A 16,584-nucleotide genomic window follows, 5' to 3' on the forward strand; every position below is an offset into this window, starting at 1 on the left:
ACTAGGTATCACTTTGTCCTTTTGGTGCTTAGAAAGTTGGTGAAATGTCTCTCTTTATCTTGCTATCTTTCTCATTACTTGTTTTCTTGCATGCAAATTCTCCCTAATTATTAGCGAATTGGTTGGCAGTTGATATTGATATTGTCTATATATAGATGACTTTCTTCATCCTTAAATACCAAGAAACCACATTGGCCATTATTTAAAATATCGACATTTAATGAAATCAAAATTTTACCTTCATTTTAGTATTAAGTTTACATTTTCAAAATTTATGTTTTTTATTCGTATTATTATCTAGCGTCACAGATTCTATCATAGATGGTTTTCTATTTATTTTATAAATTTTAATATTTCCATGAGTTTTAATTAACTTTCAATTTTTCGAAACCTCGGCTTTTCCAAGACCTTTGGGCCAAGCAAGTCGTTTAGAAGTTGGGCCAGTTCGAGCCACAGGCCCACAAGGCAGTTGGGTTGTGATCCTTCATCATCTAGAAATACAACTAATTATTTGAATATCAAAGAGAAATTAATGTACATTCAGAAATTAAATCTCCCAACAGTGATGGTCACACATATTAATTTCAAAAGAAATAATTTACAGATCATATACTTTGTTTTTGGGTCTGATGTCACAATACAGCTTTCCTTGCTGTTTGGTATGCTAATGGCAATGTCATCCCAGAAAGAGAAAAAGGAATTTACCTAAAAAAAAGAAAAAAATCCAATAATATATGATTGAGACACAGAATTTTCCATGCTTTTGGAAACCCCCCCTGTAAATCACATTTGATTGACTTTGACAAGAAAGGGTGAACATTTTGACATGGAAAGGAAAATTTTCACCATGGATGTCCACCTCCAAGTGGAAAGACAAGAAAAAAAGTGACAAAAAAGTTATAGTAAAAAGTGAAGTGGAAGTAAAGAAAGGGGGCCCAATGACTGACTGATTGGGAGGCAGGATTTATTTACTTCATGCTTTTGGATATTCAAAAGATTCTAATGTATTTCTTCCATGGCTGTCTGAAAGTTTTCTTAGAAGGGAAAAATGTACAAGAAAGTAGCAAATGAGAATATTTATTAGGTAAATTAAATACATAAATTCTTATTATTAAGGTAGTTTTTTTTTTTAAACTTTATTTGAAAGTTAGAGTAAAGAAAATTTTATTAGGGTAATTTCAGTCATTAAACATATTTATTCATTATAAGTTTGAAATTTCATAAAAAAAATCTTCATTATTTTGAATCGGAGGAGAAATATATGAAAATAGCTGATTAAATTAAAATGATAGAGAAGTATTATTAGAAATTTCAAATTAATGGTGATTAGTTGTGGTGTATTTAGTCCAAATCTTATAGAAGCAGAGTGAAATTAATCAAAATGAAAAGTTTTTTTTTTTGAAAAAACCTATTATTTTTATTTCTATATTAATTTTTTTTAAGAAGATGAAATACATGTTGAATTTAAACCCTATAAACTTAAGTTTTTTAAAAAATTGATAGTTTAATATGATATCAAAACTTGATTTAACAGGTCGATCATAGGTTCATGTTGCCTTTTCCTTGTCGCTTTATGTTTTTCCAGGGGATAACTTGTCTCTAGTTTAATATGATATCAAAACTTGATTTAATAGGTCGATCATAGGTTCATGTTGTCTTTTCCTTGTCGCTTTATGTTTTTCCAGGGGATAACTTGTCTCTTTATGTCTTTCCACGTGCGATGGAGGGATATTGAACCCTAGGTTAAATGGTAAATAATGACTTGTCTCTTTATTTCTTTCCATGTGCGATGGAGGGATATTGAACCCTAGGTTAAATGGTAAATAGTAATGTCGACGTCCTAGGTTTTGATTAATGAAATTATCTCGAGTGGTAAGAAAGTGGCAATAGGTAGGGCATTTGAATTCCAACTCATATTGGAAACAAATTGACAAAAGGGAAAGCATTAAGAAAGGAGGAAAAAAGGAAAAGGGTGGGGAGGGGGGTGGTGGGGTGGGAAGAGATGAAGGAAAGGAAAGGAAAAGAAAACAAAAAGTGACGAGTGAATTGAAGTTGATCAGAAGAAAAGTATGAATTAATACATGGAAAAATGTTGACTTTCCACAAGGGGTGGTGGTGGGTCTTCACTCTTTACTCTTTACCATTTCCTTTTCCTGGTTGCAGTGCAAAGTGCAAACCATGATCTCAAAAATAAAAAGCTGAAAGCCCCACTTCAAAATTCAACCCTGCATCCATCATGTTATAACAATTACAGGCACAACCTGCAATGATTCAGGAAACCATAACAAAATGGTATGGTCTTGGGTATATTCCCCTCAAGATGGAAGCCCTCATTGCTAGCCAGCAGAGGTTTCCCTCCACTCACCCACACTCCCCTCCCCCCTCTCTATCTACTCAATTCAGATTCTTAAAGGGGAAAAAAGCGAAGCAGAAACTGAGAAAAGGGTTTATCCTCAAGTGGGTTTGATGCTCTCTCCTTCCATCAAGCACATAGCTGGTTGCACTAGCTGTCTCTCTCAAAGATACAACCCTACATTTAGAGTTAGATATCTCAAGGATATTGACATAAAGACTTAATTCAAACATGAAGAAGAAAATATAAAACCCTAATGAAATTTTTTCTAGAGCAAGAGATCAAGAGGTTGCTAAGTTGGTGTAAAAGCTAGGACAGTGCCACTTTTTCCTTGTTTTCATGAGAGAAGATAGGTCATGCCACACTGCAAGTGGCGGTCCCAAAGAGAGAGAGAGAGAGGGAGAGAGAGATGGGTAAACCTAAAAGCATAGTTTTGGTTTTGGGGGAGTGATGATCTGATGCTTCGTAGCCATGACTAGTCAGTCTCATGGGTGTGCACTCACACCTCTGCATGCGGGTGTGTAATAAAGCTAAGGCCCTCCCTCTCCCAGAGAGTGTGGAGTGCTTCCCTGTGGGGGCCTTGAGAGTGTTCGATCAATGGATCTATACTATATATATCTATACACATAGACATAGCTTTTCGGCACAGCAAAGCTCATTATATAGGTTCTATGTATGAGCATATTTGCTATTAAGGTTAATTCAAAAGCTATATAGCTAGCAACATTTTTTTTATGTGTCCAAATGCTATACGTTCGATCTAAGTTAGATTCGATTTGAGAATATGATCATTTAGTACCATGTGGGGTTGTGATAGCAAAGTGTGACAGCTTCCCATTAAGGGTGAATTTGCTAATTGGGCTAGCTTGCTTTGCCTTACAAAGTTGGTCAGAGTTTAGACAGTTACTGAATTTGTGTAAATGAATATTGCTTCTTCCAGAGGAGATCTCACATTGCAAAATTTGTTGATATATTGTACTGCATTAATTCAAACCGACAGTTTCTAAGAGGGGGAAGCAGATTAAATTACTTGCATAACTTTTTAAGAACAAAAACTTTAGGGTTACGTTTAGGATCTTAAGAACAGTTTCTTGTTTTTGAGAACAAAAGAATAAAGTAACACGTTTGGTTGTTAATTGTTTTTAAAATGAATTTTTGAAAATTGTTTTGAAGGTAAGGTGTTTTTTGAGAATATGTTTAATTGTTTTCGGTTGTTTTTGCTTTAAAAAATAGTTGTATAAATATGTAGAACCATTGAACATACTGCATATAAAAATTATTATTTTTTAAATATTTGAAAACTGAGGAAATGGGATGAAAATATTTTAAATTTCTAAATGAACTCTTATTTGAAAAATAACATTGTAAAATTGTTTTTTTAAAACTATTAAATATATCATGTTTCTAAATATATTTTTATTTTAAAAATTAAAAGTTATTTTTAAGAAATATTTGGAAATAGAGAAATAAGGTTAAACATATTTTAAGTTGTTAAACAAACTTTTGTTTTAGAAAACATTATAGATCTGTTTTGTTAAAATATGTTGAGAATATTTCAGGTTTTCAAATAAACTTTTATTTTAAAAGAAAAAAAATTATTTAAAAAAAAAAAATGAAAATAGAGAAAGCAAAATGAAAGCATTTCAAGTGAACAAACATACTTCTAATTTTTTTTTTTTTTAAAAGCAAAATTATCTTTAAAAATTGTAATAAAAAACTTTTGAAACATATTTGAAACATTTGAAGTTCCAAACACATTTTTGTTTTTAAAATATCGTTGAATTGTTTTTAAAAACCGCTCTTAAAAACTACTTTTGAAAATGATCTCAAAGAAGCCTTAGAATTTCCATGAGTTTAGCCTCAATCTGAATTTTAGATCATTGTTACAAATATGCATGAAAAGCTACCACCTCTCATCCTACATTCTTGTTTATTTAACATGTGATGTAGTAATTGTTATGAGTCTCAAGACAATATTAAGTGTTGAGATATTAGGAATGCTTTCCTTATATCATTATTTCCTTATATCATTTAGTGTTTAGATATTAGGAAAGTTAAGATATTATGAATATTGAGATATTAGGAAAGTTGAGATATTATGATATTAGTTGTTATTTCCTTATATTATTCTTTCCTTGTATCATTCTTTCCCATTCTTAGAATGGTGATTACCCTCTATATATACTATGTACATAAACGAAAGAAAGTATGAATGAAAAACTATCATTTATCAATTTGAACATGGTATCAGAGCCAGGGAACTGAAATCCTGAATATTTTGTCGTAAGGCCAACAATTGCCCCTCCTTTGCGAGAGAAAAAAAAAAAAAAAAAGGTGAAAAAAGTACTATTGTTTTTCAATCTGAAGTTACTTTCAATCCAGGAATTATTTTGACTGAATCAAACTATGACGTTTGGTCACAACTCGTGGAGATGCATATTGCTGAACGGGAAAAAAATTTCCTACATCCGAGGTAAGACAAATCTACCAAAAGAGTCAGAAGATGGATATGAAAAATGGTATGCTGAGAATCAAATTTTGTGAGATGGTTATTAATGTCCATGAGTCCAGAAATTATGAAGCGTTACTTATGCTTACCCACCACTCAAGAAATTTGGAGTGCATTATCAAAGGCCTTCTATGATGGAAGTGATGAATTACAAGTTTTCACTTGAATCAAAAAGCCTTCACTGCCAAACAAAACGACATGTCTCTTTCTGAATATTATGGAGAGTTAATTGAACTTTTTTGCGAATTGGATCACAATCGTGATCAAGGGAAGAAGGATTCCAAGAAAACCTCGACTGCAGCTATTGCCGAAATAAAAACAGAGGCTAATGTTGATGAGAAAGCCTCTGCATTGATAGCCGCTACAGATTATGGTGTGTGCAGGAAGCCTTAGTTGATCCAAGGTGGAAAGCAAGATTGGTTAGCCGATATCCTCACTAAAGCTGTCTCAAGTCAAGTATTCTCAAAATTTTTAGACAAGTTGGACATGTGTGACATCTATGCACCAACTTGAGGGGGAGTGTTGAGATATTAGGAATGCTTTCCTTATATCATTATTTCCTTATATCATTTAGTGTTTAGATATTAGGAAAGTTAAGATATTATGAATATTGAGATATTAGGAATATTGAGATATTAGGAAAGTTGAGATATTAGGATATTAGTTGTTATTTCCTTATATTATTCTTTCCTTGTATCATTCTTTCCCATTCTTAGAATGGTGATTACCCTCTATATATACTCTGTACATGAACGAAAGAAAGTATGAATGAAAAACTATCATTCATCAATTTGAACATTAAAGACCCGTTTAGTAATGCTTCTAGTCGAAGTGTTTTTATTAAAAATATTTTTTGTGTAATGTTTTTTGTGAAAAACACTTTTATGAGAATGTGGATAATGTAGCGCCAGCGAAAGCTTTGATGCCAACAATGTTAGTTCAAGAACACAAAGATAAAACAATCACACATACGGTACACGAGGTTTTAACGTGGTTCGGCCAACCATGCCTACGTCCACGGATGAGAGAGAATAATTCCACTATACAATAGAGAATATTACAGAGGATAGAACCAGATACAACTATTGGGTTCCCGAAACATCCCATGTTTCCCCACTCCTTGTATCCATACCTTACTACGAGCCCTCTCGCTCCACCAGGTACCTCCCGTTCTTCCTCACATCTCTAGCCACCTCGTATAGTCTCTATAGGCCCATCTCCATCTCATTACTTTTTCCCCTCATGACCTAGAATACTTATAGAGATATTTCCAACAACCTTCCTTATTCTATAAGGAAGTCTAATATTACAATAATATATCAACTTAGAAATATTCTATATAATATTCTTTACAAAAAAGGAATTTATACTAATTAGGAATTTGGGACACTTCCTAACAGATAAATGATTCTATTTGTATTTTTGATAATACGTCGTATAAGTAAAAAAAATACTTTTAATATTAATAAATGGCCAAAAAAAGATATACAATTTAATTACAAAAACTAAGTGTTATAATAAGCTAGAAACTTTTTATTTTTATTTTTTAAATATGGAAATATCTATGTTAAAAGAATATATAAACATTTATATTGTTAAAAAAATTTAAAATAGTCATTTTTGTGATTACAAGGAAATTCTGAAAAACATTTTTTTAAAAATGGATTAATAAATAAACATCATTAATAAAGTGATGGATGACAGCTATCCAAGATTCAAAAGCTTTCTTAAATTATATTTATCTGAAATTGAAAAAGTCAAATGTTAATCTTTACCCTCACTGTATTTTTGCTCGGGGTAGGGGGTTAGGTTATAAAATGTGATTGAAATTATAGTTTTATGATGCTTGTGATATGTTCACTATAAACATATGTCAGTTTCTTTTCTTTTGAGGTAGAAATGTTTGAAGACATTAATTTCCAATAGATATATTTTTTTTTGCATCTTGCAAATGATTCGTTTTATAAAACTTGTCTATCTAGAATGAAGAGTTTGTTAAGACAGAGTTCATCGATGTTTTACTAATTTTTAAAAAATATGATTTTAAATATTGCTAAATACCTATTTTTGACCTTAAAAATACTTTTAAGTATTTTTAGGGTAAGAAACACTTTTAAAAATCATTAACAAATAATTTTTAAGAATAATTAATATATGATAGGGTTTTTGAGCAATACCCTGAATTGAAGTATTTGTGATAGAAACATTGATAAGCATGTTACTAAATGGATTTGATAAGCAAGACCCTATTTAAATATGTTTCCTATTTTTATTTTTAAAATAAAAAATAAGACCAACTCTTTATAAAATATAAAAGAATTTTTAAAGGGAAAATAAATTTTAAGAGATAAGTTTATACAACATATTTTTAAAAAGAAAATAATTTAAAAGTGCATCCAAACGGGTCACATTAAATTTTTGATATCAATTAATGAAAAGTTGGACTAAAGAATAATATGAATGCTGGAGAAATGAGATGGAGACAGCCATACTTGGAGAGGAAATTGTTAATTCAAGTCATAATTTGCTTCCCTATGGTCCAAACGGACGCATGGAGAGTGGTGTTTCCAAATTGGTGAAATTGGTACGTCTCATACATCTTGACCTACTGCCTACTGGTAGGCACTAGGGAGCACGACAGACATTCCTGGGAATAATTGTCATTAAGGCTGGCTAGCTAACCCTAATCATGAATTTGGACAGTCGGATGGATGACCAATTCGTATAACATAAAACCCTAACCATCAGATTGGGGTTGGAGGGTCGACTTCTGGCAGTCTTAAAGAGGACTGGAGATGGTCCATGGCATGGTGAAAGATATATCAATCATGGCGTTAAGATAATCAATTTTTTGGACCACATACAATAAAAGCTTTGATCAGCTCATCAAATTAGATGGTCCAGATGGGTAAGGCATGTGCACCTTGTGTACGTACCCAAGAGGTAGCCGGGGAGTGCCTATCATGAGCTAGCTTGTGGATCAAATACACCCCCTTGCAGGACCACATATATATATATATATATATATATATATATATATATATATATATATATATATATATATATATATATATTATATAAATTACTTTGAAGATGCTGCGAAAAAGAAAAACCTTACAACAAGTTACGTACGTAACTATATTTTCGAAAACAATTTTAAAACTAAATATTTATAATTATTTTTAAAATTTTTAAATAATTTTTATATGTACTACTTTATTTTAAATCTTTTTATATATTTATATAATTATTTTTTAAAATAACCATAAGAAAATAAGTGAAAAAACTAAAATATATTTTTTGAAAATACTGTGTTTTTTGCTTTTAAGAGTAGAAAATAAAAAACTATTTTCGAAAACAGTTGCGAAACAAATCATTCATCATCGTGATCCTTTATTCTTGTGACTCGATGCCGTGTACAAAAGCCCTAATTGCTTATGAACTAAGAAACCCTAGCTAGAACACTATTCGGGAAATTTGAATCAAATATTGACAATTTGTCCTGGGTTGTTGTCGTTTTAATGAAATACTTATTTGAGATAGAAAAAATTAAAGCTCAGGAGTGTCGTCACGGAAGCATCATCTCAAATTAATAAAGTTATTTTTAGTAATTATTTTTGAAAACCGTTCTCATAAAAAAGTTTTTAAATGTTTTATAGAATAAATATTTGTTTAAAAACTTGAAATGTTTTAAATCTATTTATTCGTGTTTTAAAAATAATTTTTATATGCTATATTTTATTTTTAATAATTATCCATATTTATATAATTTTTTTTTAAAAAATAACTCTTAAAGAATAAGTGAAAACAATTAAAAAATGTTATCTAAAAATATTCTATTTTTTATTTTTGTTGTCAAATGTGTTTTATATTTCTTTTTGAGAATAGAAAATTTGTTTTAAAAAACAGTTATCAAAGAAGCCCTAAGGTTCTAGGAAATGTTTTCTGAAATAGTTATGAAATACATTTTTTTTTAAATTATTATCTTTTTTTATTTTTTTAATACTTTGTAGAATAAAAGTGAAACTTGAAATATTATTCACCTATTATATATATTTTTAAATATGTTTAAAAAATAACTTTATTATTTATTATTTTATTTTTAATCATGTTTAAAATTATATAATTGTTTTTTTAAAAAAGAGTTTTAAGAAAATAAGTGAAAATAGTAAAAAAAATACTTATACGAAAACATCATGTTTTTTTGTTTTTCAATTGTCAAATATGTTTTTTTAATTTTTTTTCCTTTTTCCTTTTGTTATAAAGTATAAAAAATTGTTTTAAAAAATAGTTACCACACCAACCCAAGATTCGACTGAAAAAGGGTTTCTAGGTTGAAAGTACTATTCTTTTTGTAAGTACTTTATTCTCTGTCCAAACAATGCAGCAAAGAATTTTGAAAATTAATTAATATGTGCTTTCAAATAAAAACAATAATCCTTAATTAGTATTGAAATTAGTGGATGTGGGTGTTACAATTCCATGTTAAATAACCACATGTTTGATTCATATTTCAATTAATTTGTTCAACCATATGCCAAGATGCGATGATTAAAAAGTGTCTTGAGTCATATTCAACCCTACCAAAATAAGTGTCTGAGCCATTTTCAAATACTCTTTCACATCATTTTGATTGTCCACAAGTGGAAAAAAGCCAATGGAAACTTTGAAACATACAACAAATATCCCAACCCTAAATCATCGAAAGATTCAAACATTTCCTTCTCTTTTCAACCATATTTTTGACACTTAGTAGTGAATGCGGGTTAAAAAGTAGACTTACATGAGATGGAAAGATTCTTATAATCTCTTTTCCTTTAAACCGTAATTTGGAAACCATATTGAGAACATTAGGGTTAAAGAAGCTCATAATTAGAGAAGGACGGTGGTTGTGTTTTACTTTAAGAAAAGAGGTCGTCCTAATTTGAGCATAATCTCTACGATCAAAGTGAGTGTAAAACATGTAACTTGGGGGCTAAGAGTGGGTTGGAAAGTCATGAGATTTTTCTTACTTTATGCATAATTGCAAAAGAAAAAGAAGAGAAGAGAAGAGGAGAAAGGACAGTTGATGGCAATAAAGGCCAAAGGGTCCCAAGGCAGATGACCATTTGGGATTCTCATGGGCCATGCAACTATGTTTTAACCTCCACTGCTTGCCTTAAATAGGGTTCAAGAAGATGAAAAACTTTGATGTTGAGATCTCTGTATCTCTAGGAGACTCTAGTGTGTCCTTACACTCTCAAACCCCCCAAAGATTCGATTTGTATATATGCACTCATCATCAAACTCCTTGCGGTCTGAATGAACCCCACCACCTACAATCTTAAAACCCTAACTAACCCTTCCTCTTTTTCATGCATGCCAATTACTACATGCCATTCTAAATATCGACACATGCATGTGCATCGATCTATTGATTTAGTCATTGAAGTGAGCAAAAAATTCACACTTCGGTTTTGAAAAATTTTCCCTTCAATTAATTAACTTAAAGTCTGCTTCATAATATTTTTACAAAGCACTTTTAGTCTGAAAAATATTTTTGAAGGAAAATTAAATGTTCGATCAAATTTATATAACATTTGATTGATGATTGTTTAAAAAGTATTTTTAGAAAAAATATTATTATAAAAAATACTTCGAATAAAAATATTGTCAAACCCAGTCTTAACTTGATGCATATCATCAATGGATAAATTTGTCTAACTTCATCAAGTCACATATAATTAATTTGGAGTTGCATGTATGATTTGATTTAGCGGGGGCTTTTTAAGTGGGGTTTTTCTTCTCTATGTTGGAAAGTTTTTTTAGAACTTCAAAATTCTTGGAAAGTATGAGAAAAAGTTTTGATTTATTTATGTTTAAAATGGTGTTGGTGGGTCATATTCAACCTATTCAAGTCCAGGGTAGGTTGGAGACGTATGGATATTGTGTAAAGATTGCTGAGCCCTACCAACTTGCCTGTTTAAACAGTCTTGCCTTAATTTGCTGATGGAATCAAACCTACCAATTATTAATATACTTTAAATGTGCACTTCAAATTATGAAAATTTAAAAAACTAAAAAATAATAATTATTATCATCAGTATTAATTTGCAATTACTTTTTACTCTGACCCTTGGTAATTCTAGGGTACTTTGTCCTGCCGTATTAAATTAGTCTTTTCCCTTGTGAATTCTCAAAATAGTAAATCTCATTAAGTTAAAAAATTATAGGGTGTTGGGTTGGGTTTTGCTCATCTCATCCAAAAATCAATTAACATTTGATAAAGGCAAATCGAATTTTTTATGTCATTCAATATTATATCACTTGATTTGTTTTAAGATTCATCATTTAGATAATACATTCTTGGGTTTAAGAGTGACTTTATTAGTTCTAATACTAAATTAATACGAAAGAGTCTCACTTAAAATCAATAAAAAAAAATTCATGATTTTGTTAATTAGTAGGTTAAGTACGAGTATATTTGACAATGATTATAGGAAGTGTTTATAACATCTTTGATACTTGAAAAATAAAAATTTTCAAGTATTAAAAAGACTAAAAATATTTTTTAAAATCACTATTAAAAACACTCTAAATTATAAACAAAAATTCATTCATCTTAAGGACAAGAAAAAAGAAATCAAAGCTTACACATGAAAATCTAGCAAGCATAATGAATCCTCTTTTCCAAAGGTTTGAATGTATGTTAAAGTAAAAATTAATAATTGACCTTTGAGCAAGCGTGAGAAAAGTATCTTTAACAATGAAGTGAAAAGGACAAAAAGAAAGGAAAAGTATTTGAAATATCACTTGATCACTAATGATGTAACAATCGAGTTATGTCTGGTTCAAGAGAGTTTTAAGGAAAGAAAATAGTGAGAAAAAAAAGAGAAGAAAATGATAAAAAAAAATTTACAATTTTTTTTCTTCATCTAAATTGTTTATAAAAGAGTTAAAAGAAAAAAAAATGAATACATTTAAAATAAGGAGAAACTTTTTAGCATGTTTTTTCAATTAAATTAATTTTTTTCATGACATTCAAACAAGAGAAAATAATTTTTCTTGACATTTAAAATTATTATTTTTACTTTCAAAAACCAAAGATAGCTTAAAAAAGGCACTCACATGCAAGAATAAATCATGATATATATTATAAATTTTATTAAAATGGGCCTAGCTAGCTGTTACAAAATAAATCAAGAAATATATTGGAAATTAAATTGGGACAGTGATTGAGGTCCATGACCTGTGAGGCAGCTGCCACTTTCACATTTGGGAATCGCTTTTGGAAAACATTCTCCCTATGTATGAGGCTCACTTTTTCTTATAAATGGGGTTTATGCTCTCCAATGCATATATGTGACTCATGATTGCGAAGATTCAAGGACTTTCACTTTTGCTTGCCTGGCTATGTCAAGTTACCTTAGAATTACTTTCAAGGAACAAAAGTTACCCACAAAAGAGGATGTGATAAATTTCATATAAAGCTCTGAGAACTGCCCATAATTGCTTCAAAAGTGGGAAATGATCCTCAAATAGATTGTGATCATGACACAGAAATAAGATCTTTTTGATGGACATTGAGAGTAGAATAATGGTTAGAATCCCCCTCTTTTTTTCTCTTCTCTGAAATTACTTGGTTGATTTACATTCTAGTGACATGGTCAGTTTTCTGCTGATCTTGGAATGGAATGTGATAATTTCAACTGTGAGATTGACAGGAGTAGTCATAAATTTGCATGGAACATTGAAAGAGAAGTTTGGTAAGAAAATTTCACCATAGGATTTTGATTAGAAGTCAATTTTCTTTTTCCTTGAATTTGCTGTGAAATTAAACAAGCCCCCATAAACCCTAAATGAAGAATCAAGCATACAAGGCTAGCTAAGCTTACAAGAGTGTGAGAAAACCTCAGATGATGAATTGTTACTCTCTCACCCCCCAAAAAAAAAGCCCCATGGAAATATAGGTTGAAGCACAACCATGCATACCAATTTGCAAACCAGCAGCCAAACACCCTACAATTTTTTCCCTCTATTTTCTCTTTCTTTTTCTCTCTATAAATTAAGTCATACCTAATTACCTTGAGAAAAATGGTAATGTACAAGATGTACAGATAGTTGAGGTCCCCCACAAATAAACACCACTTCTTCTTGCACTCTCAATTCCTCCTTCCCAAGACCTTGTGTATCATTTGAAAAGATATGTAGCTAGGGATCAGTGGTACAACTCTCTTTTACTTTTCTTCTTTTCCTCAATTGGAGGAGCACCTTCTTCGGCTAATGCATGGCACCATCAAAACCCTCCAATAGTCCCCTAATTCTTCAATCAAAACCTCTTCTAGTCCTAACTCAAATAAAAAGTGCGTTTGACTGTGATATTAGAAAGTGTTTCTAGTCTTTTTAACACTTCAAAATTTTTATCTTTTAAGCATAAAAAAGACTAGAAACATTTTCTAAAATCATTACCAAACATACTCAAAATCATGTATGTGATTTCACTGTAAGACGTTTTGCATCAGCTTTCCAACACCGTTCAATGTCTTCTGAGATTCGTTTGGCGTCCATTGACGCGCCAAGCAGGCCGCGCTTAGTGAACCCCACTGCATATAGCCCACAATTGCCTTTCCAACCATTTGGAAATGGCCTCCGAGGTAGCCCATCTTTCTCTGAAAACAAATCTCTCTCCTGAGGGACAACTCAAAATTTTAAGTCCTTTCCAACTTTTGCATACACTTAAAGTGCAAGAAACCGCGAAAGAACAGAAAAAAGATAAAGGAATACCTTTAGCCAAAATGGTACATTGCTTTTGTAACCAGTTGCAAAGATTATAGCATCAAAATTCTCAGTTCTTCCATCAACAAACTCCACAGCATGACACTTCAGTTGCCTGATGCCTGGACATATCTACATCCATGGTGACGAATTCGGGATTTGAGAATTATTCACATTCAGGAAAGGTATCACTAGCTAGAATAATTAAACCCTAAATCAATCCTAGTGGCAAAATCATCAAACATTTCCAAACCCTAAAAAGTACTATTAGGTCATGCATAGTAGTGGTGGCAAATGGCATATAGAATAAACCCTAAATTGATATTAGTGACAAAACCATCAAACTAGCCCTTGAGGTAATATTAGGTCAAATATTGAATGGCATAATAATTAGGGAATGATGTGAAGGAATTGGCCAAGAAACGCATCATATCATTTGACAAGTTGTTATATATTGTTATAGGATCCATCAAACACTAAGGTGGTAAACAGAAAAAAACAATGATGTGATCTTGATAATTAGTCAAGTACCTTAATGTCTCCACTTTTGATCTTAGCAAGTGTCCCTACATCCAACACCGGCGTCTTTCCGGACAAGTTTTTGAGTTCAAGGGGACCCAATTTAGGGCGGTCCAATCCGAATTTGGCCGTGTCACCGAGCATGAACCGAGACACGATCAGCAGGAGGTGATCGACAAGGCGCATGGGCAGCCACTTGAGCAACCACATGGACAGCCCAAAAGTTGATTTCCCCAGCATCTGTCGTGGTAGGATGTGCACCTTCATCAACACCAAGGGGAAAAAAAGGTCACAAAGAAAAGGTTAAAAGGAGGAAGTCATGACCAAAAAGAGAGCAAAAGATGGGTTGATGTGCGAAGCCATTGCCCTTGTGTAGGGCTGGTTGCATCCAGGCCATATAACACCATTTTTTTTTTGCTTAATAAGGATTATTTTTTTACTCAGAAAAATCATAAGATCATAGCTAAAAGGGATGCATGATTACTATGATTATTATTTAAGATCCTCCTCATGTTGCGCATGCTTTGGAATCCCAAGAAAGTGAAGCATCATTTTTATTTTTTCTTGTATGCATTTTCTCCAAAATCAAACTTTAAGCAAACTGCCCATCAATGAATTCAAAAGATCAATTTTGTACAATGAAATGGGGTTTGGTCATAATGTCAAAAAAGAAAAAGAAAAATTGGGAAACCCTTATGGGGTTTAACCAAGAAGCTTGTGAAATTTTTGGGAAACATACCATGATTAATCCCATCTCAGTTTTCCTCATACATTCCCAAATATAACAAAATCTACAAAAATTCAAAAGTGGGTATCTTACTTCGGATCCAAAACAAGCTTTTCTTTTCTTTTCTTTTCTTTTCTTTTCTTTTTTGTTGTTTGGCTCATTGAATTAAAAAATTTTTAAGCTGGAATAGACAAAAATGCAATAAAAAACAAAAATGGAGAGTTTTTTCAGAAAGAGATAAAAGAGAGAGGGGGGGCAAGGTTAAAGTGTTCTTACTGAATCTCTGACCACAAGAGAAGGCCTAGCATTATGATTGCAGAGGTCCAAACACACCTCCATTCCTGAATTCCCACAACCAACCACCAAAACTCTCTTCCCTCTGTACACATCTCCGCTTTTATACGAACTTGTATGCACTATTGGCCCGCCAAACTTTCTCCTCCCTTCAATCTCCGGCACCACCGCCTCTGCATTCTCTCCGGTGGCCACTATCAGCCATCGGCACAGATACTCCGTTGTCTCGGTTTTCACGCGCCAAAACCCAAGCGTGTGGTCGTACTCTGCACGCGCCACCGACTCGTTGAACCTTGGCTGTATATCGAACCGCTCCGCGTATGCCTCCAAGTACTCTATAAACTGCTGCTTAGTTGGGTAAGTCGGGAAATTCTCCGGGAAAGGCATCAGCGGGAGTTCGCAGAACTGCTTAGGGAGATGGAGGCAGAGTCGATCGTAGGTATTTAGCTGCCACAGAGAAGCTATGCGGTTGGATCTCTCTAGAATTACACTGGGCACTCCTTTCTCTTTCAGGCACGCAGCCGTGGCCAGCCCCGACGGTCCAGCTCCGACGATCACCGGTCCTAGAATTAAACTTCTGCCGCAGCTCATGGCCTTGTCATTAAAAATAGGGTCATGAGCTCTCTTCCCTTCTATTTCTCTGAGAAAGTCCATGAACAGTGCAATCACTGAAGAAACCAGTTGCAGAAACTAGCTCTGTAGCTTCAGCTTTACACTCGAAGAGTCGTCTAATTCATGAAACAACACTGAAACTGAAGAGAACCCATTAATCAGAAGACCTTCTTGATGAAGAACAAGAAGTTAACTTTCTCTCTATCTTCCAACTTCTCTGAGATTAAGCCCGGATTGAGTGCTAACTTTTCCTCTCTTATCTGAAGAGAGATTAGGCGCCAGGACAAAAAATACAAATAAACTTTCCTTAATTTGTGGAGTGGATTAAGAAGTTCTTATCCACTTGTAAGAATGAGTGTTTTTTTGAATCTATGTGTGTAGTTCTCCATGGAGAAGAAAGCGGAGGAGCGAGAGCTACGGGGCAAAATCAGCATTCAACGGGAGAGAGAACAGAAAGAGAAGAGAGGGGAGAGGAGAGAGAGAGAGATGGTGATATGTCTATATATATTCCTTTTGTTCATACAGGAAGTAATTCAACTCGGTTGAATTCTTTATATATGAGGCTGAGTGGTAAAAGAGAAGTAATGGAAGTGGGGTCGCTTAATATATAGTTTAAACGACCATATATTATATATATGTTTATATAAGCTATTCATTTCAGTCATTGAACACTGAGTCATGGGGGGGTTTGATTATTTTTGCTTAATTTATCTTTTTATCTTCAGTGCTTAATCTCAATTAGGAGAATGGATTTAAGTTGAGAAGCCATTAACTTAACTTGGATTTTAGCTGGTCTCATTCTCATTGGATGAAGGC

At 32.5% G+C, this 16,584-nt stretch overlaps 1 protein-coding gene across 1 annotated transcript; it reads right to left on the reverse strand.

Annotated features, from left to right (window-relative positions):
* Positions 1–12,629: 12,629 nt before the first annotated feature.
* On the reverse strand, positions 12,630–16,299 carry LOC100252539 (indole-3-pyruvate monooxygenase YUCCA6). The gene is made up of 4 exons (XM_002281561.4): positions 15,139–16,299; positions 14,148–14,396; positions 13,626–13,748; positions 12,630–13,529 (listed from the first exon to the last, which is right to left on the reverse strand). The coding sequence occupies exons 1-4, from the start codon at positions 15,808–15,810 to the stop codon at positions 13,326–13,328; spliced, it is 1,248 nt and encodes a 415-aa protein (XP_002281597.1). The 5' UTR covers positions 15,811–16,299; the 3' UTR covers positions 12,630–13,325.
* Positions 16,300–16,584: the final 285 nt, after the last annotated feature.

The sequence above is a fragment of the Vitis vinifera genome, chromosome 4 (assembly GCF_030704535.1).
Source record: "Vitis vinifera cultivar Pinot Noir 40024 chromosome 4, ASM3070453v1".
Lineage (NCBI taxonomy): Eukaryota > Viridiplantae > Streptophyta > Magnoliopsida > Vitales > Vitaceae > Vitis > Vitis vinifera.

Coding starts and splice junctions, on each gene's coding strand:
- LOC100252539 (XM_002281561.4), bottom strand. CDS start 15,810: ATGGACTTTCTCAGAGAAATAGAAGGGAAGAGAGCTCATGACCCTATT. Junction 14,397..15,138: donor CTCTTGTGGTCAGAGATTCA/GTAAGAACACTT, acceptor GTGTTGATGAAG/GTGCACATCCTACCACGACA. Junction 13,749..14,147: donor TCAAAAGTGGAGACATTAAG/GTACTTGACTAA, acceptor CCATGGATGTAG/ATATGTCCAGGCATCAGGCA.